The 25,610-nt window shown below is 38.3% G+C and overlaps 3 protein-coding genes across 4 annotated transcripts; 2 read left to right on the top strand and 1 right to left on the bottom strand.

The window, feature by feature from the left end:
* The first annotated feature begins 89 nt into the window (after positions 1 to 89).
* LOC111654296 (serine/threonine-protein kinase NIM1) lies at positions 90 to 13,097 on the top strand. Of its 2 annotated transcripts, none has more exons than XM_087173679.1 (4): positions 90 to 475; positions 3,778 to 4,080; positions 4,647 to 4,915; positions 5,643 to 13,097. In XM_087173679.1, the coding sequence occupies exons 2-4, from the start codon at positions 3,915 to 3,917 to the stop codon at positions 6,393 to 6,395; spliced, it is 1,188 nt and encodes a 395-aa protein (XP_087029805.1). In that variant the 5' UTR covers positions 90 to 475; positions 3,778 to 3,914; the 3' UTR covers positions 6,396 to 13,097. The 2 variants fall into 2 exon arrangements, with proteins under 2 accessions (XP_087029805.1, XP_023261022.1); XM_023405254.2 differs by lacking the exon at positions 90 to 475 and adding an exon at positions 1,620 to 1,815.
* ccl25b (chemokine (C-C motif) ligand 25b) lies at positions 11,854 to 15,234 on the bottom strand. The gene is made up of 5 exons (XM_023405255.2): positions 15,127 to 15,234; positions 14,589 to 14,699; positions 12,785 to 12,902; positions 12,412 to 12,535; positions 11,854 to 12,313 (listed from the first exon to the last, which is right to left on the bottom strand). Exons 2-4 carry the CDS (start codon positions 14,650 to 14,652, stop codon positions 12,412 to 12,414), a joined length of 306 nt encoding a protein of 101 aa, XP_023261023.1. The 5' UTR covers positions 14,653 to 14,699; positions 15,127 to 15,234; the 3' UTR covers positions 11,854 to 12,313.
* Positions 15,235 to 17,599: 2,365 nt separating this feature from the next.
* On the top strand, positions 17,600 to 24,811 carry gclm (glutamate-cysteine ligase, modifier subunit). Its single transcript, XM_023405206.2, has 7 exons — positions 17,600 to 17,966; positions 19,957 to 20,019; positions 21,417 to 21,501; positions 22,065 to 22,121; positions 22,224 to 22,426; positions 22,620 to 22,734; positions 23,492 to 24,811. The coding sequence occupies exons 1-7, from the start codon at positions 17,829 to 17,831 to the stop codon at positions 23,659 to 23,661; spliced, it is 831 nt and encodes a 276-aa protein (XP_023260974.1). The 5' UTR covers positions 17,600 to 17,828; the 3' UTR covers positions 23,662 to 24,811.
* Positions 24,812 to 25,610: the final 799 nt, after the last annotated feature.

Genomic DNA, 25,610 nt, shown 5'->3' with positions numbered 1-25,610 from the left:
AGTCACAATGGAGCCCGGCCTTTTCCTCTCCCGCCAACTAATCCTCGTCAGTGATTGGACAGATTGTGAATCAGGACTTGGCGATTGGCTAGAGCCGCACGCCACTCAAAGCACGTTCCCGCCTCGGAGTGGTGGTTCAAGTGTTGGTGACAAATACAAGATATATTTTATTTTACTTATTTTGAAAACAATACAATGGATAAGAATTTTATCTCCATAATTCAACGATGTATGAGTTTTGGCAACTTCTACATACAGGAAATTAAATGGACGAACCCCAAATTCACTCGCTCTTTTGTCCAATTTGTGTGGCTGTGGAAATACACTACAAACACTGATATATTATCTATCGCCATATAGAGTTGATATGGCAGACTTGTTAGCACACAGGTGCTTGTTTAAACATCCAGCAGACAAGGACCAACGTCATCCTTCATCTGGAGTCGTGTCAAGTCGTTCTGGCCAACCAACAAAGGTAAATCCAATTTTCACTCCACCTTTTAACTCTGGGCACCAACCCCTGACCGAAATGTTAAAGCTAATGCTAATACTAAATGCTATACTATGTTCACCGGCTTATCATTAACTGTGTCCGTCTGCCATGTTGTGCTACTGGGTAGTGTCTACTGGGTTTAAGAGCTTTCTCGCTGCTTGCTGGACCTGGAAAAGGTACTGGCGAGGGAGATGGGAGTGAACCAGAAAGTTGAAGGCAATAAAAACAAAACAAGTGAGCTGAAAGATGCTTAAGATGCTGCATAAGGCCAAGAGGAACTTCTGTGTGACTTTGAGCGACTCCTGTCACACGCATGTAGTAATTTGATTCATTGTAATAATGAAATATTCACTATGGAATAACAATATATAGCAATTCTGAAGGTTAAACTGCAAAATAAAGAAGCAGCTAAGACCTGAACTATTTATAAAACCCGCTGACTATATATTAAGATGAACCACTCATCTCTTCCTTCCACTGTACAAAATTGAAACCAAAATATCCTTGATATGGGTGCTGCCACCTTGCACTAGTGAGGTCATTTGGAGCTGGGGTCTGTGCAGTATTGGGTGTTTAGGCAGCTGCTGGGGTGATGGAGATGTTTTGGCTTCACTTTTGAGGAGCTGTTCTTCCATCTTTATGTACAGTCATTAGTTAAGTCGAAGGTTATTGAGTAAAATTATCTCTTAACCTCTTAATTTCTTTTTTCCCTCTCCTCCAACATATTATTTTTTTTCTTTTGAATTTAAACAGCTCCCTGTATCCATTAAATATGTAATGTTTATATGTGATATGGCCATGTAATATTTCAATAATTAATTTAGACTGTTATGAAATATACAATGTGTCTAATTTCCTGGCAACTCATGCTGCTGTGTTTTGAGTTAATGATTGTTTTCAACAAGGATTTACTGGGAAAAGAAAAAAACATGACATCAAAAAGATCCCAAACATTTAAGAATATCAAATGTAATCTTTATTAAAGGTTGATGACATTAAAGTTTCATGTAATAAAAACTGCAAGAAATTTGCTATAATCAGTAAAAAAGAATGTCTATATTCATGCATTATTTATCATGAGCTTTATCATCAGTATAAAAACTAATAGGCCTATGGGGTGTGATTAGTTTATTCCTTAAAGTGTGTATGCAGCGGTTCCATTATTTCAGTCTATGTCAGAGAACCTAATGAGTAGTCCACTAATACACTGCGTTAATAGGATTATGAAGAGTGATTTAGTTCTCTGCTGCTCTATTCACATGTTCAGTCACAGTCAGGTGTTACAGCCTGAGGGACAGAAATGAAGGACCCGCAGTTTCCAGGTAAAATTATATATACTTTTTCTTTTGTCTCTGCCGTGTTGCAGTTTGCAGAAAGTTAGAAAGAAAGAAATTAAAACTTTGATTACTTTCTGAGGAGGCATCCTTTATGGTGGGTTTATAAATTGTAAATAATGGCTTCATTAATGGTTAATAAATCATGCTGTATAGATCAGTTATAGACCATCAAAAAAATAAGTTGGATCGCTAAATTCTAAACATTTATAAATGCAGACTTGGTGGCTTATTAGAGAGTGAGTATGTACCTTTTTTAATGGATTACCAACCTTTTATAACAGCATTATTCCTATTGACAGCTTCTAACCTAAATCTGTCTTATTAGAAGTTTTTTTTACAATATTTTTTTAGGTTATTTAAACTTGAAAATGGCAGATTGGCTGCTAAACATACGTCTTCTCTCATTTTTGAATTTACTAGTATACATGGAAAAGTCACAGCACTTTATAAAACCAATCATGCAGAAATTTCGAATGGTAGCTGATTAAACAATGGAGTAAACAATAAGTAAGTGTTTGCAAGATGATTACATTATTATTAAAATCAATGTGCTTTACATTAAAATGCACACATCAACAAATAACATGTATAGAAGAGTATAATGAATAGAGTAAAAGAAAGTGAAACAAGAAAAGAGAGAAAAAAGTTTAGTTTGTTTTGCTAATGTCAAACTGACCCAAGTGTTGATGTTAATCATCTTCTCCATTAGTGCAGTATAAAGCCTTCTACACTCAGAAGTGACCCTCTAATACTGAATCTAAAAGAAGCAAGTAATCCTGCACTTTGAGAACTGAGCTTATCATCCTCTAAATTTAACCCACAATGACCAGGAGGAGCCACAGCTTCATTACACTTTAAATTTACAGTTTAATTGTTCAGTTTATGTTTAAATAATTATTGCTCTTGTTGATTATTGTCTGCTTTGTTTATTTCTTTAACCCCCTTTTTCATGTGTGCGTAGATGTTACACATACTCTGTAAGATGCCCACACAGCAAACGTTTGATATCTGACCTTATCATCCGTTGCTCTTTGTGTAATGCTGGAACCATAAAATAAATGTTTCCCATAAAACCAAAGAAACAGGGTGTAATGTTTACATAAAAAGAGTGGCAAAGTACTCTACTGCTTGCGAGGAAAATGAATAGTTTGGCCAGTCTTTAAAAGAAATGTGCTGAGTCTTGAGAACTGTGACCAAAGAGCAGGAACAGATAAAAACAGGAAAGGTCTACACATCCTGCTTTTGTCAGTCATAAAAAGTGAAAACATTGGCTACATGTTGAAAATGATTTAACACAGTCCAAAAATATATCAGCATCTGTCCAGACCGGCAAGACTAATAAATCTCTAGTCACAACATTGACACCACAACAGTGAAGGAGTTGTAAGTCCTTGTCAAATAAAATACAAAAGCAGAGCTACCCCTGCACTCTGCGAACAGAAGAGAGTGCTGCATGTCTGAAACAAAATATAACATTAGTAAATATTCATATATGTAAATCAACTTAGAATTTACATAATCAGTTATTGTTTACTTCCATCTCATTTTCACCAACAGACACCAACTTACAAATTAAGATGCAGGCCAAGGCTGATGTAAAAGAGGCCATACGTTTTACCTCATTCAGGACAAAGTGAGTTAACATGGAGGTCAATCTCATTACCAATGTCCTATACACGGTTACACTACCTGTCTGCACGGTGACTTTTGTAAGAGTTAGGCAGTCTAATGCTGGTGACAGGACAAGGGAAAAAATAGAAGATAAAGGTTTGTGTTTAAGACTTCCTCAATAAAAGTGATGACTATTATTAGAAAAGTACACTTATCCGAACATTTTTTCTGATGTTTCACACAACATTGTTGCCACCTTATTCCTGCAGGCCTCTGAAAAGAAAGTCAAATCTCTGCACTGATGTCAAACTCTTTCTTTTGAATTTTGTTCCCAAGCCATCAAAACACGGCTGTGGCCGAAGCAGAAGGCGAGCAAAAAATCCAAAGACGAGGCTCAGAAGGTGGAAAAGACAACCGAGCCGTTGGCCTCTACTGCCGTCTGTGCCTTCCCACAGCTGACCGAAGCAGAGAGAATGAGGCAGTCACCGTTTGAGAGTGTGGTCTATGACATGGCCCACAACGAGAAGATCATCAACGACCTGATACTTGGTCGAAGGGTTGGCTTCTATGAGCTGCGCGGAGAGATTGGGCAGGGCAACTTCTCTACAGTCAGGCTGGGCATCCATGCCTTGACGAAAGGTCAGAAACCATGAGTTATTTAAGTCTCTGTTAATATTCATGTTTTCTGGTATATGTCTAACTTATATATAATAATATAAAGAATTCCCTTCTGTCCAGTTCTGGGCGAACCACACCTTTTACTGTTGGTCTGGCCTTGAGGGAATAGTAGTTGTAGATAAATAATATTACAGGTTTGTGAATAATGTTCATGTCAGTAGACAACAACTGATCCCCTGAATAAGACTTTCGGATCAACCTAGATCTTCCCTGACCCCTGCAGTGAATTTATTTTCTGTTGAAATTAAACCCATATATGCACTCTGACTTGTTCAAGGAGGGTTCTTGATTCTTAGCCACATTTTTGTCATACCTTAGAATAATGCTGTAACAATCTTCCAATTAAATTAGTTGCTGAGTAAATTCTTTCAGTCTTCTCATATGTAGCAGTGGCAAACATATCCCTATTTTCTTGTGTGTTTCAATCTCCTAAGCATGTCTCTGCCCTTATTTTGACCTTTCACTTCATCAGACCCTCTCTAAATCCACCACTGACATCTAAGCCTCCCCCTCCTCTTCTGTCTCAGAGAGAGTAGCTGTTAAAGTCATGGACAAGCTGCGTCTGGAAAAGAAGAGCCGGCCTATGACTTCCTCAGAAATCAGCTGCATGGAGAAGCTGTGCCACCCCAACATAGTGCGCCTTTATGAGGTGATCGAGACCAGCCGGAAACTGTATCTGGTGATGGAGTATGGCAGCGGTGGAGACCTGTTCTCCCGGATCACCACCAGGGGGAAGCTTAACGATCTGGAAGCAAAGCTGGTCTTTGCACAAGTTATCTCTGCTGTTAAACACATGGTGAGCTTCACTGTCTCTGCAAACCGTCTTCTGCTGAACAGCATGAATCTGCAAAACACAGAGACACACAGAGCTAGTTTTAGTTACTTTATATACAGTTAGGCAGTTTAGCCCAATGGTTTCCAACCTAGGGCTTGGCTTTTCTCTAAGTTTAGCTTTTATTGTGAAATATTGGATAATTTTACCTTGCCTATAATTTTACCTGAAACCATCTGAGAAGTTTAGAGGGAAAATCACCCTTAGATTGAACTCACAGCAACTCATAGACATCTGAAACATGGCAAAAGGTCCCAACTAGCAACATTAACAGTGCTTTGTATTTTATAAGCTTACAGTATCCTTTTTTGATATAAAGTCTTAGTTTGAAAAGCAACTAGTAACTATAACTTGCAGATATATAGTGGTGAAAAAGTGCAATATTTGTCTCTGAAGGTAGAAGAAAATGGAAATAGAAGTAAAAGTATCTCCAACTTGTACTAGTTTGAGTAAATATACTTAGTTATTTTCCACTACTGATAATAATAATGTTAATAATTGAATGCTTTAAAGTTTCAATGTGTTGCTAATCCAAACAGAACAATTACAAAAAAATAACATAGGAAAGTATCACTCATTATTGTTGTTCAGTTCTTTTCAGATTGTCAAACCTTTCTTTCCCTGAAAGGAAATATAAAATGCCAAAACAGAACCCTTACTGACTTTTTAAAATCTGTTTGTGCTGTTTCAGCATGACCACAACATCATCCACAGAGACCTTAAGGCAGAAAACATCTTCTACACCACCAGCTACTGCATCAAGGTAGGAGACTTCGGCTTCAGCACAGAGAGCAGCCCTAATGAGCTCCTCACCAACTTCTGTGGCTCTCCACCTTATGCTGCTCCTGAACTGTTCAAGGAAAAAGGCTACATTGGACTCTATTCTGATATTTGGGCTTTAGGTATTCTCTTGTACTTCATCGTGACGGCCACTATGCCCTTTTATGGGGACAACCTGGGGAGGCTGAAGCGCTGCATCCTCCAGGGGGCTTACAGTATCCCTGCTTTTGTGCTCGAGCCATGCCAGCTGGTCATTAAGGGCATGCTGCGGCCTGTGCCTTCTGATCGCTCCTCTCTCACACAGGTTACAAACAGTGCTTGGCTGAGGGGGATTGAGTACCCTCCTCCGTATGTCTTGTTGCCCATGTCTCCGGCCCACTTTGCCCAGGCCGGCCAGGCTCTGTGTATGGAGGAGCAGGAGGTGAAGAGTTTGCTGTCAGATCTAGGCATCGTGACAGTTCATTTCCAAAACAATCCCTGTTTAGATTATAAGAGCCCGTTGACGGGGACCTACCGGATCCTCCTCCATCGGGTCCAGAAGAGGAGATCAGTGGAGGCTCTAGGTTATTCAGCGCTTCACCCTGATGAGTATAGGAGCATGAAGAAGTGGTCTGCAGCACCTGTGGACAAACACAATCCATCTGCTGTCTGTGTTGTACTGTAATGAAAAAGAACTGGACTGCTTTAGTTGTGGCAACACAGGCACTTTATCACATGCACATGTGTTCATTAGTAGTCTTCAACTTGTATTGTGCAATGCTGGACTGAAATGGTCCGCACACATGGAGGTTGAGGTCTTCTGTCCCACATAAAGTTCTACTAGACTAGGGCACCTCTCTTAAGTAATTAGCTTTAGCTTTTTGTTCTTTTTTTTTTTTTAAGTATATTTTTGGGGCTTTTAATGGACAGGTCAGTAGAGAGACAGGAAATGGGGAGGCAGAGAGAGGGGGAATGACATGCAGCAAGATGATGATATCACCACCAACAAGCTTACTGACGCAAAACATTCATCAGTCATTGTATGGCTATCAGCATCTTTCAATCCCTCTTAGTCAGAGCATAAATCTACTGAGCTAATCCAAGGCCACAGCTAATCCCAACAAGGGAGACACTGAGAACATGCTTAGTCCAACAGAAATGAAACATGAGACTATGAGTGTGAAAAAAACATGTCCTGGGAAAAACAATGACATTAGGCATAAAAAGAAATTATGACCACATAAGGCCAGAGCTATAAACAAAATGTAACCAGTCTTAAATGTTTGTCTGATGCCTAAAATGCCTTCATTTAGTCTAGATATTTATTTAAAAACTTTCTAAATAAGATACAAATTTTATGACTGTGACAAAAAAAAAGTCTGGAGCACACAGATTGTTTTAAATTTTGCACAATTTAATCTAATTTTGTTAATATCTATTTTGAGTATTGTGCTTATGTTTTAAGGCAAGACTTTCATAATTGCTTCATGGACACAGGCCTAAATTTACTGCCCCTCTGTATTAACAGTTATAGTAATCAATAAGGCCAAATTCATTCATCATAATAAAAGTATTTTCAAACAATTATTTTAAATTGTTTCCTTTCAGATCTTCTCATCTGGATACTATCCTCTGGCTCTATCTGTCCAGCAGGAGGCATGTTGTTACAGGATAATGATAATATTATCTTTCTGCTGCATGGACCATTTACAAAGAGATTTCTACTGGGATGTTGTATGATTCCTTGCTTTCTTGTGAGCCCTGATGTTTGGCTCTTGAGCCAGTGTGCAAAGATTTTGGAGCCATCTCAAGCACACATAAAAGCCTAAAATATGATGCTTTTCTGTATCTGTGAATTCTACAGAATTGTGAGTGAGGTCCTCTGAGACAGATAATTTTGTTCCATTCCAATCAGGGAAGTCAAACTTGGAAAGCTCTTTCTCCACGTAATGGCCCTTCAGTTCCAATTCACCCCACATGTGAATTTCCCCTGAGGGTAAAACAGTCCCTAAGACCAGCATCACACTTTGCTTGTTACTGTCACCTTGCAATTCTGCCTGAGTCTGCATGCCCCTGCTGAGATTCTGATAAGCTTTATATTTTCCAATAAATTTTTGAACTCCCATCCAACAGCCTGTTCACACAGGAATGCTTACACGTTGTGTGGGCAGAGGCAGAAATTGAAAGGGATTAACAAGGTCCCTATGAGTGCCAAGGAGGAGTCTTGACTTGTTGTTTATTTAGGAATCCTGCTCTTGCTCAATATCCATGGTGTGAAAATCCCTCATCATTTTCACTTGTGCAAAATAATGCTCATTGTTACATTAAAAATGAAAGTCAAACAACACATTCACAGGGAATTCAACAACAAGATCTCTCTGCTTGGAAAAACACATTTCGAAAGGGTGATGCTGATGCATCAAAGAAAGAAAGTAAGTTGTATAGACAGGAGTAAATCATTTAACTTTAGGTGATCAGGTGGTGTAAGGTGGATTACCATGAGCTTACCTTTAGCTAAACACTTAAAGCCTGAAACTAAAACAGCATATCTTCAGTCTGTTAGGATAATGACAGTGCTGAATGTTCACTGACTGGGAGAGAATAACGTCTTAATCTGTGCAGAATCTGCTGTTAATACTGCAACACATAAATAAGAAAAACAAAAGATATTAAAGTTTGTATCTTCGATTTACTCACAAACCCCTGCCTGAACGAAAAAGTGCTTAGTAAAATAATGTTTAAACCATTACTCATCTACAAACATTTTCATATGAAATATATTCTTTCTTCATCTGTACCTTTCCATACCCTCCGGAATTATCATGACCAGCCAAAAGATCAACTGTAAAAGCAAGTCCGCATTTGTGGGTAATTGCATTTGGCAGCGAAAGAGCAGCCTTGAGCTCTGGATGTAGCACAAATCAGTTCATAAAAACAGGGTCAAGATGGTTGCGAAAGAGTAACCACCCTGCCATATAAAGACTATCCTTTTTTATGATATACTGATGGGTTTTTAATAAAAACCAACATAAAGTGTCTCAATAAGGTGTTGGGTCACCAGGTGCTGCCAAAACAGCTTCACTACTCCCTGACGATAATTCTACGAGTCTCTGACCTCTATTAGAGGATTGAACACCACTCTTCCAAAAGATATTCCCTCACTTGGTGTTTTGATGATGGTGATGAAGAGCGCTCTCTAACACCCCGGTCCAAAATCTCCCATAGGTGTTCAACTGTGTTTAGATCTGGTGACTGGTCTGATGAGACCTCCCATTCATCCGACCATTCAGTGACCCCTCGTGCCCTATGGATGGGGGCATTATCATCCTGCATCAGGATCGAAATGTTTCATCATAGGATAAAGATGATCACTCAGTACAACCTTGTATTGATTTGCAGTGATCCAAACCATGCCAGCATGCCAGCAAAATGCCCCCCATATCATAACAAAGCCACCTCTGACATTCTGGCCTGTACTGATCTCTTACACAACATGGGTAAGTACTGACTTGTCAAGGACATGATGAAGGAAAACTCACCTAACCATATCACTTTTTTCCACATCTCTGTAGACCAGTGTCTATGGCTTTTGCACCACTCAACTCTCACATGTGCATTCATCTTTGTAACGAGGGGTTTATGCACCACAACCCTACTATAATGTCCCTCTCTATGTAATTGTTGATGGACTCTTCCTGCTGACACAGTCAGATCACATCCTGCATTGACATCTTCAGTCACCTAAATGCAGATGAAACTTTATTCACTGTTCCAATTATAATTGCTAGAGAGAGTTTCACTTTTATCCGAAATCAGTTTGATAGCATCAGTAACTGAGTCACTAATACTGGGCCTTTATTTACATTTGTCAGTGCATGACCAGTTTTCCTGTATTCTGTAGTCTTGTTTCTAATCAGTAGCTGCTGAAGCTAGAAGCCACTGTATACGTGTAATGTTCCGTAGACAGACAAGAAATTCTGCGATGCCCAGCTGGCGTGAGATCTAACACATCTCTGTTATTCTCGCATAACGAATGATAAATGCTCATGTGTTTTCGGGAAGGCAGCCCAGAATCTGCAGGTGAAGTCATATTTCCGGACAGCTTATTATCTTTGCCACATTAACTGGGTCTTTAGCATACACTGAACCAAAAAGAGGGTCGACTGTGCCACTGCTTTGTTAATGCTTTATGGTGTGAAAAACAAGGATCACTGTAGCTCTGCTCTTGGCAATACTTGCATTTTTTGTTTTCTATCATGGCCTGGTGTCTTCCTCTCACGATTGTCCAATTCAGTAATTCAGTTTCTAAATGATCAGATTGGCACAGTGCACAATCTGGAGACTCGCTCTACTTCCCCTTAATATCTCTTACATAGTGTTTATTGAATAAAATGTATGTGTAAATTTAAATCAGTTTTGACCAATGTGTGAAAGTTCAGAATTTTGAAATCCTAAATTCACTTCCTAATTGTGGTAAGCAGGTTTTGAGTGTTTTCAAATGGGTGGGGATGGGTTTTTGAGTGTGCTGCTGATGTACCCCATTGTCTCAAAATGCAATCCACAAAGGAAATAGAGTTCTTACTCACAGCTGGAAGACATTAAAACTAAAAGTGAAGTAAATTGCGACACGGTTTCCGTAAAAAGCATCTGAGGTTTGGTTTCTTTGGGTTTTTTAAGGATTATTTTTCTTGCATTTTTGCCTTCTATTGATATAATTTAGCTGAGCGTCAAACAGGTAATGTGAAGAGCTAGATAAGGGGATAACAAGCAAGAAAAACTGACAGTTGGCTTCGAACCAGGGACAATGTGGTTCAGATTGTACATGTCTTTACCCCTAGGCCATCATAAAGCCCTGTACTTGTTGGTTATGTTTGAAGACATTTCACAATCCATCCATTCACCTCTACTAAATGTGTGACATCTTGCATGACATCTTTGATGAATGATTTGAAGACATTCTCAACTACAATCCCACCAGCTGCAAGGTTGGATTCACTTTGTGTCAATATGTTTAATATCTGTCAAATGTGACCTGCAGTATTATGTAATGTTGACATCTTTTCTGAATGATGAGGGGACCAGTGCTCATTTTTCAAAATAAAGGTATGTTTGATGAACAGAAAACCCATGGAGTGCTTGTGCAAAATATACTGAGGCTGCCATCTATAATATGCTGTCCTGTGTGAACTGAACTGAACTTCAACAGCAACAGATCCTACAACAAATTTCCCCCAGACATTCTAAAGGATTGCTTCACAAGTGTAAACTGGAACAATTTGTGTTGAGCAGATTGAGTAGATCAAATCAAGTGGGTATCTTCCAAAGTCCAAGTTTCTTTTTTACAACAAAGTTCCCTGTAATTCAGCAAGGAAACACTCTCCGGTAAAACACAAAGACGGAACTTTGTACTAAACAAACAAACAAACTTTATACAGTTATTTGATTAACTAATGCTGCTGAAGCCTTACAATTTCTTCATATAAACTTTAACATTTCTCAACAGAATGAGGGCTGCTGATTTTCTTCCACTACACTGAAATCGTGATAGGGAGCAACCCTTTAAAATGTTTGGGCAAAAAATTTGCTGTTTGATCTGTTGCCATTGAAGTTCAGTTCAGTACACACACACAAGCACATAATGAAGGGATCAGTTTACAGCCAGTATGAACAGGAGGACTAAACCTGCTTCAAGGTACATTTGAAAATCTGACTGATATTTTAAGACAGACTTGTGAATTGTGAACCGTTAATCCATCCATGTTGGACTGGATGGTTGAGAATCTGTCAGATTTCCAACTGTCATATAAATCCTTTACCATCATCCTTATCAACCAGCCATTGAAAACAAGCTTTGGGTTAGTGAGTTGTTGACCAACTAGTGTGAGAACCAGGTTTTAAAGGCTTGACATCTTTATCATGTTGTCAGTTATTGGCTCAAGTTGATGCCAAATATAAACTAATTGAGAGATTACTGGAATACTTGAAGTTTCCCCCCCCTTAAAACACACCACACAAACACACACACACACACACAGACACAGACAGTCCAAAATCAACATTGGGATGACCAAATTCGAAAGAAATGATACAAAGCAGCTTGATGTTGACTGTTTTTCTGATGAATTATTATAAAACCCAGAGTCTTTGTTTTGTTTTTTTCTTTATTTGATAGAGAAAGATACAAAATGCAATAATACAAAAATATGGGAATTTGTTCTATATAAAAAAAAAAAACTCTCAGCTTAATCCCATATGTATGTGTAACATATACATCGCACACACTTTTACACACATACACACACAAACATTTCAAAGCTGCCAAATAGTGGCTCATTCCTAGCTGGCTCTTAATATCAAAAAACAGTGAACAGTTACATAGGGATGGCTCATATAAATGAATTACGCAATAGTGGCTATAGCATATGGTAAGTAGTTACATGTTTTAGTGAACCATGTACATGATTTAAATCCTCTGTCAGCAACAGGAAATTCCTAATCTACTGAAACATAATCCATCTGTGCACAGGTGATATATGATGCATGAGAGGTAACAGCTGCTCTCCTCTTTTCCCATTCTTCTCTTCTTTATCTCCTTTGAGGAGTCTACAAAGACAAAAGTTTTATGATGAAGAATTTGCACGGTCAGTGGGTCAGTAAAGTATTAAATTGTAAGTGTGTAAGTATGTTGTGTAACTTTTTACCTATTTCTTCAATCGATTATCCACAGTCCTGAGCATGTCCTGGACCCAACCATCCATCGGATTGGCGCAGACAGTCCGTGTTTTTTTATTATCTTTTTGTGAACGCCTCTTCTTCATCAGAAACCTGCACATATTACAAATTATGTAATGTTGTCAGGCTCACTGCACAATTTTCATGAGCAACCAAAGACACGAGTGTGCACATTAAAAAGTGCTGCTGTAACTTTGGATCAGTCACTTCAGTCACAGTAAGCAGGCTGTTTCTTTTTCCATTGGTCTTTGCCAAATTATTATAGTGGGAAGTTTTATCAATGTATAAACAAAATGCTCAGTAAGAGCCAAAATTGAGGAGGCATAAACCTTTGTTACTTACACAACAGCTCTGATGTTGCAATCACCATCTGTTTCCTGCATCCTGTAACTTTCGATGTTTCTCTTTGCACTTGCTTTAATTCGCCGAACATAGCCAAGGCAGCAGTTACCATATGAGCCTGGGGAAGACACGAAGTTAGTGAAAGTTAAAGAGATAAACCCCCCCTCTTAAAACTGTCACTGTCAAGGAGATATGTGTGCACTCTTGTTAGTGTCTCAAGAGAAAACAGTGGAGCTCAATTTGAACTTGTCGTTTTGATGTCTGTGTTTACTGGAATGACTGTAACCTTATGAATAAAAAGTGTCAAAGTGAACACTCTTTAGTCCTGATGTTGTCAAATGTTTGTAATTTGTAAACTACTGACTCAAAGTAACCAGAAAAATCATAATCATGGGTCTCACAAATCAAAAATTCAATAATCTATCATGAAATTATTATTCTGAGGTGAAGCCAACATCTCCCATCTTCACCATCCCTGCCTCATTAACACAGTTGCTTGTGGTTCTTTCAGGACATCATTAGTTTATGTAGACATTGAGATACCATGTATATTTTAGTCATTATATCTCTATCTCATTATATATTTCTACTATCAGTTTTGTTTACTACAAACTTGGCAGCAGATTTTGCAACATGAAGAGATAAAAGGTGAACAAAACCTGATTTTATCAGAAAGTTATCTCCCCATCAGGGCTGTAGCTGTGATTGAAGATACTGATGTTATGTCTTTGGTACTTTATTTCTGAGACTTTTGAGGTTTTAGCAACTTGGGGGGTGTCTACATCTGACACAAAACACGGAGGATATTTTATAAGCTCATAGATAAAGGATTCATGATTTTTTGAAAAGACATTTAATCCTGGCAATATGGAGAGGGCTTTGAAACAGATTTAGACCTTCATGTTGGGAAATGATTATTTGAGAAAATGAAGAAACACAAAAAATGTCCAAATAATAATAATAATAATAATAATAATAATAATAATAATAATAATTGCATTGGCTTAGTGTTTTTTGTTGTCAAAATTTACTGAGGTGGGGAGTGCATTGGGGGGACACAGACTCAGTTTTTGTAAGGATACAGTCCCGCTTGATCAGTTCATCTCAGTGGTCATTGGGTTATTAGGTATTTAATTTATTTATCATAAATTTATATAACATAATTTCTTAAATAGTTTAACAGGCACATTTTATTTTAACTGTTTTTTTTTTTGTTTTTTTTCATACCATGTTCTCTTACTTAACCATCTGGTCATTTATCTTTGACCTTGTAGTCTGCATGTGAAGTTCCAAATAAAGTTACCTCTGCTACATTAAAATGCCAGCTTTCTGAAGACTATTTGGGGCTAGAATGAAGCCCCAGATGATTGGTTGCCATATATCAGCATCTCAGTGGTGAGGTACTGATGTTGTTTGATAAAGAAATTGTCAGTTTTACTCAGGTGTCAACGCAATGTGTCCATGATCAAAAATTCCCTATTTGTGCTGTGATTTGCTGATTGGGAGATGTTTATCTTTACTTAATTGAAATAATGTATGCTCTTTTGTACTTTTAAAACACGTCACGAGATCACCACATCATAGTGGTCTCTAAGAGCAAGCCAAGACAGATTACACTTTGGTATGAAATGTGGTTAATGGTTTTCAGCAGACTAATTCACCTCATTGAAAGATGGGATTTAGTAATAACATAAAAAGGAATCTGGATTTTAAAATACAGCTGAAACCAAATCCATGCCATCTACATTTTGCAGTTATAATATCATAGTTGGGGTGTGAATCACATCCAACCTGTTCCTCTTACCTTGTGCCAGACTCAGGTACATGCTGGTGAGGAGCAGAAGGAAGAAAAGAGCTTGAAACTTCATGGCTGCTGTTGCTGCTGCTGCTGCTGCTGTTCTTGTTGTGTGGCTCGCTGCACAGAGACAAACAGATTAAATAAAAAACCAGACCAAAACAGAAAATTGGAAGCAGAGGAGGAGGTGGAGACTTCCACCCCCTTTGCCTTGTGAACTTTGGCTGTTGATGTTCTCCATCACAAACCCCCCATCTGTGCTCTTGTGAAAGAAAAAGGGTTTTTCTATGACCCCTGATTAAAAATATTTAAATCCTGGTTTCCCGCTGTGTGCAGCTGTTTCATCTCCAGCGTTCTGAGTGTTGTTTTACTGAAACCAGGCGAGTTTGTGATGAATTATGGCTGGATTCCCCTCCCTGCACCTATCTCTGACACCTTATTAAACTCAGTACTCGGAGTGCACAACAACATGTCTGTAAAGTCCAGATTTCAAAAGCACCAAGAATAACATGAGGGAACAGTTTCCTAAGCATGCAGAGAAACATACCTGTTCACATTCACTTTTTCACAAGATGTCCTGGGAGGAAAAAGCTTTATCCAGTGCAGCTTGTGGTGGCTCTCTTATAGCGGACCCGAAAAATCTGCCCTCCCCCAATACTTTGTCCTTGACACACCTCTTCAACACTCAACAGTTTTACAGTTGCTCAGTTGACGCACAGATTCACTGAATCCCACAAAGCAAATTAAACTTTTTACAACTCTCATGATATTTGTAAGCAAGGTAATCTATACAGTGTATCTTATTCAAAATAAAATTAAACTGGGGTTTTTCATTGCTCTGGTCTAAGACTGACACATTGATTACCAGTGGTGTGTTAGTTATTATCATGTTCTCATTTCTGATGAGGGACATGAGAGTAATCCTGCAACTGAGACAAAGTAAAATGTCATAAAACAATAACACAATACTTAACTGAAAAGTATATTCTTGTCCTGCTCAGCAATGGTGTAGCATACATCTAATGAACTGGATTAGTACACTTTTGGTTCCCTCCACAGCTGCAACCATCTTGCATGCAAGAAAAGAAAAGAAAAGAAAAGAAAAGAAAAGAAAAGAAGTTCATTTAACTAAGTAACAACATACTGAATGTGCGTAATGAGTATATTACTTATTACTATTTATTGTATTTTGGTTAGCAGCAGTGGGGGTGATGGGGGCTATTAGAGGTATTCATGTAAAGACAATACTTAAAACAAGGTCCAAGTAGAGACACCCTGAGGAATGTTAAAGGAACTACAGAGGATAATATTATCATAAAGACACTCGGCTTACTGGACTGATTCCTCTTCTCCAAATATGGCCGGGTTTGATATGTCTTAGGAGAAATTCCTTTGATGTTTTTGGGTGTTGAGATAGCACTTTTGCCGTTAACTGGGGGCTTTCTGAGTCTACAGAAATATGGACTTAGCAATGACTGTTCCTACACATGGGGCCATATCCAGAATTTCAGAAATACTGAAGTCATGAATGCAATTCACTGCAGCGTAACAATTCCCTGTGTGTCCTACAGAAAAGGCAAGTCACAAAAAGTGAAGTTTTTAAAATGATGTGAATGATTTGTATTTTTAATGTTTTATTTATTATGAACTTTTTATCTATATATTCTGTAAATTTTATTGTTCAACATAAACATCTTAACATATCTTTTAAAGTCCAAACTGCTAAGAAAATAGTTCTGTTTGGGAAATATATATTTTGTTGGTCCCAACGTAGGCTAATTAATATATGCTGGGTCTAAAATATTGGAATCAGGCTATAAAATCCATTGTAGAACCTCAGTGTCCTCAGTGTTTTCTGAGGAATGAGTTAAAAATCACTGTTTGGGTATATACATACTTTTGGCCATATAATGTATTAAACATTAATCTGTATAACATTAATAAATCTTTCATTTTACACATACACCTAAACAACATTTGGCACTGGTCGGGGTCATGATTCAGACAACATCCCATTAACACTAACATTTGAAAGCAATCAAATCACTGCAGGGATCAGTGGAATAGGAACTAAACATAAAGCCGTGGCTCTTTCTTTAGAACATATTTTCTACTAGTAAATGCTATAACCATCACTACTCTTCCAGTAAGACTTTCTCCAAGATTTGGAAACTTAAAAACTCGGATTTCCTGCCATTCAGCCACAAGAACATTAGTGAGGTCAGGCACTAATTGAAGGTGGCAAGGTCAGGGTTGCAGTCGGAGTTACAGTTTCTCCCAAAGGTGTTGAATGGGACTGAGGTCCAGACTCTGTGCAGCCTGGTCAAATTCTTCCACTCCAATCCGGGAAAAACATTTCTTCATTGACCTGCTTTGTGCACAGGGTCATGTCATTTTGAAACAGGAAGAATACCCCACACACACACACACACACACACACACACACACACACACACACACACACCCATTATACACACACAAGAAAACAGAAGAGGGCGATGTCTTGTGATTTCACTAGGAGTGATTCCACAATAACAAGACAAGTGTATTTTCTTCTCATGGTAAGATTTTTTGGAGGTGTGTGTGCCTCTTGATGATTGCCTTATCCATACAGTTGGAAATACACTATTGATAATGATAATAACAAACTTTATCTATAGAGCAATTTTCATAAAAGAGATGTAGCTCAAAGTGCTTCACATTAAAAAAAAATCAAATAGCACAATAATAAGAGTGAATTAGAGGACAATGAAAATGGTAAATTTGGGAAAAGTTTGGTTCACAGATTGACAAAATAATAATAAATGAATGAATGAATGAATGAATTAGAAGCACTACGGTGTCATCTAGCGGTCAGAATAGGAACTGCCTTAATGCAAAAAAATCCCTTCCACTGATCCAGTCCTGTTGTACGGATGCAGTCCATTACTCCACGTTACCCTGACCAGGATTTCCAGAGCAATCAGCGACACCTCCATGTGGGCGTTACCGCCCGGCTTGCCTTCATAACAGCCACTAAGCAACCCACCAAACCTGCAAGTCAGGCAAGACTGAGTGCAAGTCATCCTGACTAAATCACTTTTTTTTTTTTTTTTTTTAAAGAGTTGCGGGGAGTGTATTATTGTCTGCTATATTAGACTGTAGTTACAGCAGTAGTCAGTGAAAGAGTGAAAGCACCTGTTTACGGGCACATCTTTCATCGCATCAAACACTGTGTAGCAACTTGTGAGCTAGCTGCCGAAAAACCACATGGATCCTCAAAACACCGACACGAACACTGAGGCGAAGATGTTGTTGAACCACGCCAAAACGCTCAGGCTCCACACCGGGAATTTAGTCAACCGGAGTCGCCTGAAAAAGAAATGTCCAGGCTCTCCCAGCGAGGAGGTAAGCCAGCCTAAAACTGCGTAAACTAAACGTCTAATTTGAAATGACGGCAGTTTACTGACCATGGTAGCTTATTAGCTTAGCCTGCAAGTTAATGTTAGGCTACCTGGCTAAATATTTAACTGGCTAGCGAAATCGGTGTGTGTTAACTGATGGTAAGGTATGTGTGACGTTGTATGAGTCGTCTATAAAGATAAAAAAAAAAGACAGGAATCATTTTTAATTAGAATTATTTTTGATTTTACTTGTCGAGGTCCGTAGTTGGAGACTTATATCTAAGCTAAAGTGGAATAGCTGAGCTGTTAAAGTGTGTCCTGTTTATGTCAGACATATAAGTAACTTTATGATCCAGCCTGAGGCGAATAGTTCACAGGTCTTGGCCGGAGATGAATGATTGTTGAAGGCTATTGACATAAAACTAGACCCGGAAAACTAAAACAGGTGATCTACATCACCTGCTGGCAGATCCTCCACTTACACTGGGTTTTCTATCAGTTTTGCCATGACAGCACTGCCAGCACTCAAAATGCAGTCAAAATCTATTGAGAGGAACAAGTTTAAGATTGGAAATTAAACTTTTTTTTTATGAGTCCGTGTTGTTTTTTTCCTCTGACCCTAAGTTGACACATTGCTAGTTTTGTCCAGCTGTCAGTGTAAACCCCAAATATATTAATTTATTAATAATGTTAATACAGTGATATGAAACAGAAAAATAGCACATATCTTACATTTAAGAAGCTGGAACTAGTGGATGTAATATATAAAATATTTGACAATTTCTTTTATTTTTAAGTGTGCATATATGTTAACGGCAATTGTATAAATGTGAAGCAGTTTCTTCCTGAGAGGATCTGGTGAGACTTGTCACATTTTTTGTGATTGCTTTAGAGAACATACCATTCATTACTTTAAAGTTTAAAACATTTCAGTTTCCCTCTGACATGGTTGTAGTTTGGGTACAGTGTGGTATGATGTACCTGCCAAACCTTAATCCAAAATTGAGTTTGTAGTTTTTAAAAGTTGTATTGAAGTGAAGGTCATGATTAATTAAATTTCTTTGCCACAGGTTGATTTTAAAAATAATCAGGACACAGAAATTGAGCTTTATACTTAAGAGTAGATGTTGGGGTCATCACAGATATATATCTCTATTGGCATGTAGTATGTGATTATGTATGTGGCTGACATACAACGGCTGCATATAACTCAGAAAAGTGCTATAGATGGTCATTTAGAAGCATGGTTACAACATTCATTCATCTCCCCTTGCAGCATTACTTTTCTCTGTTTCAGGAATTTGCAGTCATGATGCATACATGTCATACAGGATTCTCTAAATACTGTTCACGTAAATATCATAGTCATAGTTATGACTGACAAGCTTAGATTTTTCTAAAGGTTCAGATATGAGATATATATATATATATATATATATATATATGATTCTTCACTTAATAACAAACTCATATCGTCCAAAGCTCACAGTTCAGATTAATTAAACCCAGATTTAATGGAAATAGTGCTTTACTGTCCCTATTCTTTCTCTCTGCTGAGCTCCACATCTCCAGGTTTTGGTGTGTTTGCCATTTTCTGCTGGTGCCAACACTCACATCAACATTTCTGACTCATTGATACACTTCTTAAACTACTAATGCAACGGCTCTCATGCCCCATTCTTATCCCTTTGTAAATAGTTAGGCTATCACAGGAGCATTCACTGGTGCTTAAACTTGTCTTAATTTCTCTTCTTGTTCCACACTTGGAATCGGTTTGTGAAATTGTGACATTATGAAGTTGGTCCAACTGATTCCATTGTTTATAATACACCAAGGCATACGACTTGGCAGAGCAGCTTTCCAGATGCTAATGTGGCATCTGCTGAGAATAAAAAGCTTTTCAGCTTCAGCTGAGTTTCAGGGATCTTTCTTGAAAACTTTGCATGTTTTATGGATTTTAATTCAATGTCATGTTTTTCTATTTGATATTCCAGCTTCAAGACTGCATTCAAGCCACACTGAGTGACTGGTTTTCCATGACAAAGGAGCCGCCCAAGGTGGGGAGACATTTATAGTTTTCTAAATGTTTTCATGTAGAGCTGCTCATTGTGGGAGTGTAGTAGTTCATCTAGTTTAGTTCACCTAATTCAGTGTCTCTAGGTGTAGTAGTTCACCTAATTCAGTCTCTCCTATATTCTGAAACCATGTGTATGTAGTGATTACAGTGACAAATGAGCACAATAGTATTTGCATTGACAGTTATGGTCAGGCCTGCAGTTACACAACAACGTGTGACTATGCTGTCGGGCAGTAGGATTCCAGTGCTTAGGAAAGTAAAATAACTATAGTGATAGACATCAAAGGATGCCTCTAGGCTTACTGAAAAGAAGCTGTCATGATGAATGTTCATGCAGTGCTGGCTGCCAAAGGCGCCATTCCAAATGTGTGTCTGTCTGTTGGGCTGGGTGGTGGGTGAAGGTGGGGGTCCAAAATTTTGCTCTGGGGTTTTTGTCCATTAACTGTGGTATGATTTCTAGAATGTGAAAGCCATGGGATAATTTGCTTTCGTCAAACTAAAATGTTCTGAAAATCTTGAACTCAAGATTAAACAGGCTGCAGGATCCAACGTAGTTAACGACCATTTCTGCTGAACACTCCCCTGCTCTGGCTGTTTTTGCTAGGCTCAGCTAATCTGCTTCAGCTTTTATCACCACGCCCACTGGACTCAGGGGGATGGGGGAGGTTTGAAAGAGTTGAACTCAGGGGTTTTAAATACTTGAAAATACAAAGCTTATAAGACACATCCCCTGCAGGGAAATGTGAAGAATGGGATATTGGAGTCATGGGCTCTGAGTCCTCCTCAGGTTGTGTTCTTTAATGCTGTGTAACATGTCCATATCATAAAGCTCAGCACTTTCCAGTGTTTGTGTCCTGCTGTACTAAGCCTCTCTTAGACATACACCAAGTTATGTAAATGTGATGGAGATTAACACATTGGTCTCATGTCTAAATAACTAGTCTCAACATCTCAGTGACAATTTTACCAGCTTGTACTCACATGTCTATATTATTTGCAACATGGTACAAGTCTTTCTGAATGTCATCAGAAAAACAGACCACAACAGAACCAAAGGGGGGGGGGGTTTCTTAATGGTAATTTATTAAGACTGATTGCAAAATAATGCAGCCTTTGAGGGGAAGAAAAAACATTCTTCTCTCTTCATAACTTTTAAAGTCAGAGCTAGTTTTCTGTGGCGCTCATGCTCCCTCTGGCGCAGCAGATGCCAAATATCATGCAAGCATTGTGGCTCTCACCTGTCTAAATAAAGCCCTAAGCAACATTTATGTAACAAAATCATGTTTGAATAACAAAAAGTTCCCAAGTTTAAAGATGGGTATTAGGAGGAGTGTTACATATTTCATATAACACTAAAGTGCTTTTCTTGTCCCATAGGACTTTCCAGATACACTGGACTGCTCCATTCCCCAGGAAACAGATGCTATCACACCTGAGGAGAGGGAGGAGGTGAAGGTTTCAGGTCAGTGCTGTTTTTTTGTTTGTTTGTTTGTTTTCCACGTAGCCTACAAAAAGAGCATTAAATATACAGTATAAAGTAATACTTTGAATTAGTTTAATGCATTTTACTTGTCCTGATCAAAGAAGAATTTGATATACACTTAATAAACCTGTTTATTTAACATCTAGAATTATTAAAAAATTCTCTATTAACCTGTCACCGAGAAATGTGACTGACGAGGCGCTGCACATCAGTGTCTGTTTTTGCACTCTCCACATCCCTGCTTCAACCTTATTTATTTTCCTGTTTTTATAACCTATCTGTAGTGCAGTGTAGTGATTTACTGTGTGTTCAACAAGAGTATAGCTGTCAAGGTTTCCATTTATTTGCCTCACCTATTCAAAGGACCTCTGATCAAATCATTTGTAAAGAAAATTCAGTGGGTGACTGATTGATCAGAGCATCCCTACTTAATGACTGGCTGAATAAGGAATTAATAAATTAAGTAATAAGTGGTGCCAATGATTTTAATACAACTACAGTATGTGGTGGACGACATGTTTATGGTTGTCTTGTTCTTGCAGTCAAGCTCTTCCTGTGTGAGTCGGTTCAGTCCTCAATCAGAGATGCAGTGGAAATGGGTGAGTTAAAAGATAAATGTCCCTCAAAAATTACACAGTTGTGAAGCTTCTTTTCATTTGATCTCTATGCATGCTACAGCCTTGTTTGTCTCTCTTCACCAGCCTGCCAGACACTGACAGTGTCCCAGCTCGACTCTGTTATAATAGCGCCACCTGGGCTCCTGGAGGGTGACAGCCAAACTTTGGCTCACCTTCAGCCAGCCTGGGAGGAGCTGGAGACCCTGGTCAGGAGCCAGCGGATTGCCGCCATTGGCACCTCTGACCTGGACAAAGATCTGCTGGAACAGCTCTACAACTGGGCTCAGGTCAGTGGGAATCTTGTGTCTGTGATGCTTAGTTTGTGTCGTCTTCAGAGGCAGCAGTGATAATAGGGCCGAATGGTACCTTTTCTGTTGTGAGTTTTGGCCAGTGTACCACTGGCAGAGCTGATCCATGGGTCATTTTCTGTATTGAATCAATTGAGGCAGGTCATTGACCATGCTCCCTCTCTTGGACCAGGTGAAGCCCAGCAGTAACCAGGTGAACCTGGCCTCCTGCTGTGTGATGCCTCCTGACCTGACAGCCTTCGCTAAGGAGTTTGACATCCAGCTGCTCACACACAACGATCCCAAAGGTGAAAGAAACTTTTTCTGCCAGTCAGATGGGTTTGATGAATTTTTGGTATCAATCCAGACATGCACCTTATTATGATAATTAACGTATTGATAGTGTGTCCAAGATCAAGTGCTCTTAATCCTTGGTAAAGCATAAGAATAAGTTTGATATTCTGTTCTTTTTATTGACAAAAGACCAAAACCAACAATGAATTGTTCCAACTAACAAGTTGTGACATGTCCCTTCAGTAACATGAGCATGGGAACTGTAGATTATTTTAAGTCAGTCTCACTATCTAATACTGATAATCCTTAGTAGCACTCAAATGTGTGTTAATCCATGGTTACTCCTGTTACCAGTAAGTAGTAATATAGTATATATATATATAGTAGTAACATTCGCTAAAAACTAGACTTCCCAGCTGTACTAGGAAATTACTGAGACTTTTAAAAAGGTAAAAGTATATATCTGTGATCCATATTTAAAGATTTACTTGCTACACATGAACTTTGGGGCTGAGAGCAGCAGAAAGGGTAGAGAAGTCAGAAAATACTGAGAAATGGTTTTAGTAGTTTTATTGCTTTTGTTGACAATAAGAATATTATAGAAAAACGCCAGCTTTATCCTTTTTAAGCTTTTTCTGTTAATAAATAAATAAAAAATAATTAATGCATTGTAGTCAGGGTCAGCTGCAGCATCAGTGGTTCTTATTTTAAGGGTTTTGCATAGTGTAAGCTGTATAGTTTACAGTTTTTCCCCTCTCTTCCTGCCCTCAGAGCTGATGTCAGCAGCCACCTTCCAGGAGGCAATGCAGGAGGGAACACAGGACCTAAAAATGGCTGACTGGAGGCTGGAGTGGGTCCTGCGCTACTCCATTATTGTCAAGAGCAGGGGCATCATCAAGTCTAAGGGCTACCTTGTCAGCGCAAGGAAGGCGACCCCCTAGCACACCTCATTAGAGAAGAAGACACAGGGATGAAGCCATTTTCCTCCTTTTTCATTCACCTACACACACAACATGCAAAGTAACAGCTTTGAATACTGGACGTTGCCAATCAAAATGAGTCTTGAAGTAATTGTTTTATCTTACAGATAAGAGTTCACCCTCATTGTGTATAATTTGTTTAGTTTATCAAATGCAAGTATTCATTGCCATCATCTCAGTGAGATCAAAAGTAGGAAATGAACGTGCAAGATCAACCCCAGTGTCAGTTTTGAGAGAAAAGACTGTGAAATAGAGTTTCACAGATGGTGGCTCTGTCCATGACCAGTATGCTGACAGATCAGCCATTTATCAACACAGTAGAGGCTGCTCTTAACTTGGATCCAATGTGAAGGTTCCTTAACCTTGCTCTGATGTGAAGTGCCTCTCATCTTTCACTCCTTCTATCCTCATACCTGCTTTGTCTCCACTGTGTTTGTGTGAATCAAGCTTTAAATATGTTGGTCTGACTCAAAAGATTGTGATAGGTAAAGCAGAAGAAAACGGTAGAAATCTCTTGTTTTTAATACATAATTATTCCAAATATTTTGAAAGGTGAAATGGAAATCTATCTACTATGAAAAAAGTCTGATATTACTCAGTTTTGATTTGTTGCTGCTGTATATAACGCCATTTGCATTCCACAATTAAGAAAAATTATGCACTAATTCAAACCCAACTACATACAAGATGTGTATTTTATGATGCAGATTGAATTAGATTTCAACTGGCAGAACTATGTGAGTATGTATAACTCTATTTTATCATGCTTTTTTCTAACCATGAGCTCTTTTTAATGATGCATTGAAATGCCCCCCCCCCCCAGGCTCATGAGATTAATTTGAAAGTAGAGCAATATTTTATTTTGAGGTTGGCATAAACACAAGGCTGATGTCATCTATATGTTGTTATTATAACACTGAAAACTCTGTGGCAAGGAAATGAATAGTTAACTCTGAGGAAGCAGTTTTTATTTATGAATCATGCTTGTTTTTCCATACAGGGTCCAGTAAATCTCATGTAGAATTTTCTATTCTACTGTAAACATATTTAATGTTGTCATATATCTGTATATCATGAATTGGCTTTATTAAAATGACGAAATACACGTTTATACTTTGTACTGTCAACACTGGTGTAAATCATTTGAAATATGTGTGTTTAATAATACAATCAACATTTTTGTGTCACAAAGAAACTTCACCAAAAAAATCTTAAATGGTAAAAATGACAACATTTCACAAAGATCCTGTATTCGCTGATGAGCTGAAGACTAACTCCAGCTTTGTTGAACTGTTTCACATTCTTCCTGAGGCAGCAGTCTTTTGAACAAGTTACACTGAACTCACCAGGCCCTGATTTACTTGAACTAAATAATTTTGTCCTGCAGAATATGTGATGAAATCTAAATCAGAAGTTATTAAAAATAGTTTGGTTTAGTGCCACCGAAGCTCTCAGCTGAGTCATAAGCATGCTGTGAAATTGTTTAATCTATACTTTGGTTATTTTTTATTTTTCAGAAATTATTTATTTTTATTGTTATTTGAAAGGTTGTGCTTCACAACTGAGTGTATTCATGGACGGATTTCATTTTGTAGTTTCTTCTTTAGTCTCTCTGTGAACATTTTGCGTCTCTTTGCAGACACTGTCCACTGTGAGTTTTAGGCAGAGCTGCAGCAATTTTTTTGGGGTCATTATTTCATAATTATTTTCTATCGATATTCCTTTTTAAATTATCCAGCCTGGTCTAGGGTTATTTCTAATACACTTTTACTGCACTTCAGAGGGAAATATTTTACCCTACTAAGTTTATTTGATGGGTATAAGGGCTGCTTAAGGCCCCAAGAACGCTTGAAATGCCCCAAGAGATCTTTTTATATATTTTTAACACTTGGACCGCCAGCTTTCTAGCA

This window comes from Seriola lalandi, unplaced genomic scaffold (assembly GCF_002814215.2).
Source record: "Seriola lalandi dorsalis isolate HSWRI2012SDOR001 ecotype SW California unplaced genomic scaffold, Sedor1 jcf7180002054267, whole genome shotgun sequence".
Lineage (NCBI taxonomy): Eukaryota > Metazoa > Chordata > Actinopteri > Carangiformes > Carangidae > Seriola > Seriola lalandi.
This window is presented reverse-complemented; position numbering and strand designations above follow the sequence as displayed.

Coding starts and splice junctions, on each gene's coding strand:
- LOC111654296 (XM_023405254.2), top strand. CDS start 1,794: ATGAAGGACCCGCAGTTTCCAG. Junction 1,816..3,777: donor GAAGGACCCGCAGTTTCCAG/GTAAAATTATAT, acceptor TTTGTTCCCAAG/CCATCAAAACACGGCTGTGG. Junction 4,916..5,642: donor TCTCTGCTGTTAAACACATG/GTGAGCTTCACT, acceptor GTGCTGTTTCAG/CATGACCACAACATCATCCA.
- ccl25b (XM_023405255.2), bottom strand. CDS start 14,652: ATGAAGTTTCAAGCTCTTTTCTTCCTTCTGCTCCTCACCAGCATGTAC. Junction 12,903..14,588: donor GTACCTGAGTCTGGCACAAG/GTAAGAGGAACA, acceptor TGTCTTCCCCAG/GCTCATATGGTAACTGCTGC. Junction 12,536..12,784: donor TGCAACATCAGAGCTGTTGT/GTAAGTAACAAA, acceptor TAATATGTGCAG/GTTTCTGATGAAGAAGAGGC.
- gclm (XM_023405206.2), top strand. CDS start 17,829: ATGGATCCTCAAAACACCGACACGAACACTGAGGCGAAGATGTTGTTG. Junction 17,967..19,956: donor CAGGCTCTCCCAGCGAGGAG/GTAAGCCAGCCT, acceptor TTGATATTCCAG/CTTCAAGACTGCATTCAAGC. Junction 22,122..22,223: donor CAGAGATGCAGTGGAAATGG/GTGAGTTAAAAG, acceptor TCTCTTCACCAG/CCTGCCAGACACTGACAGTG.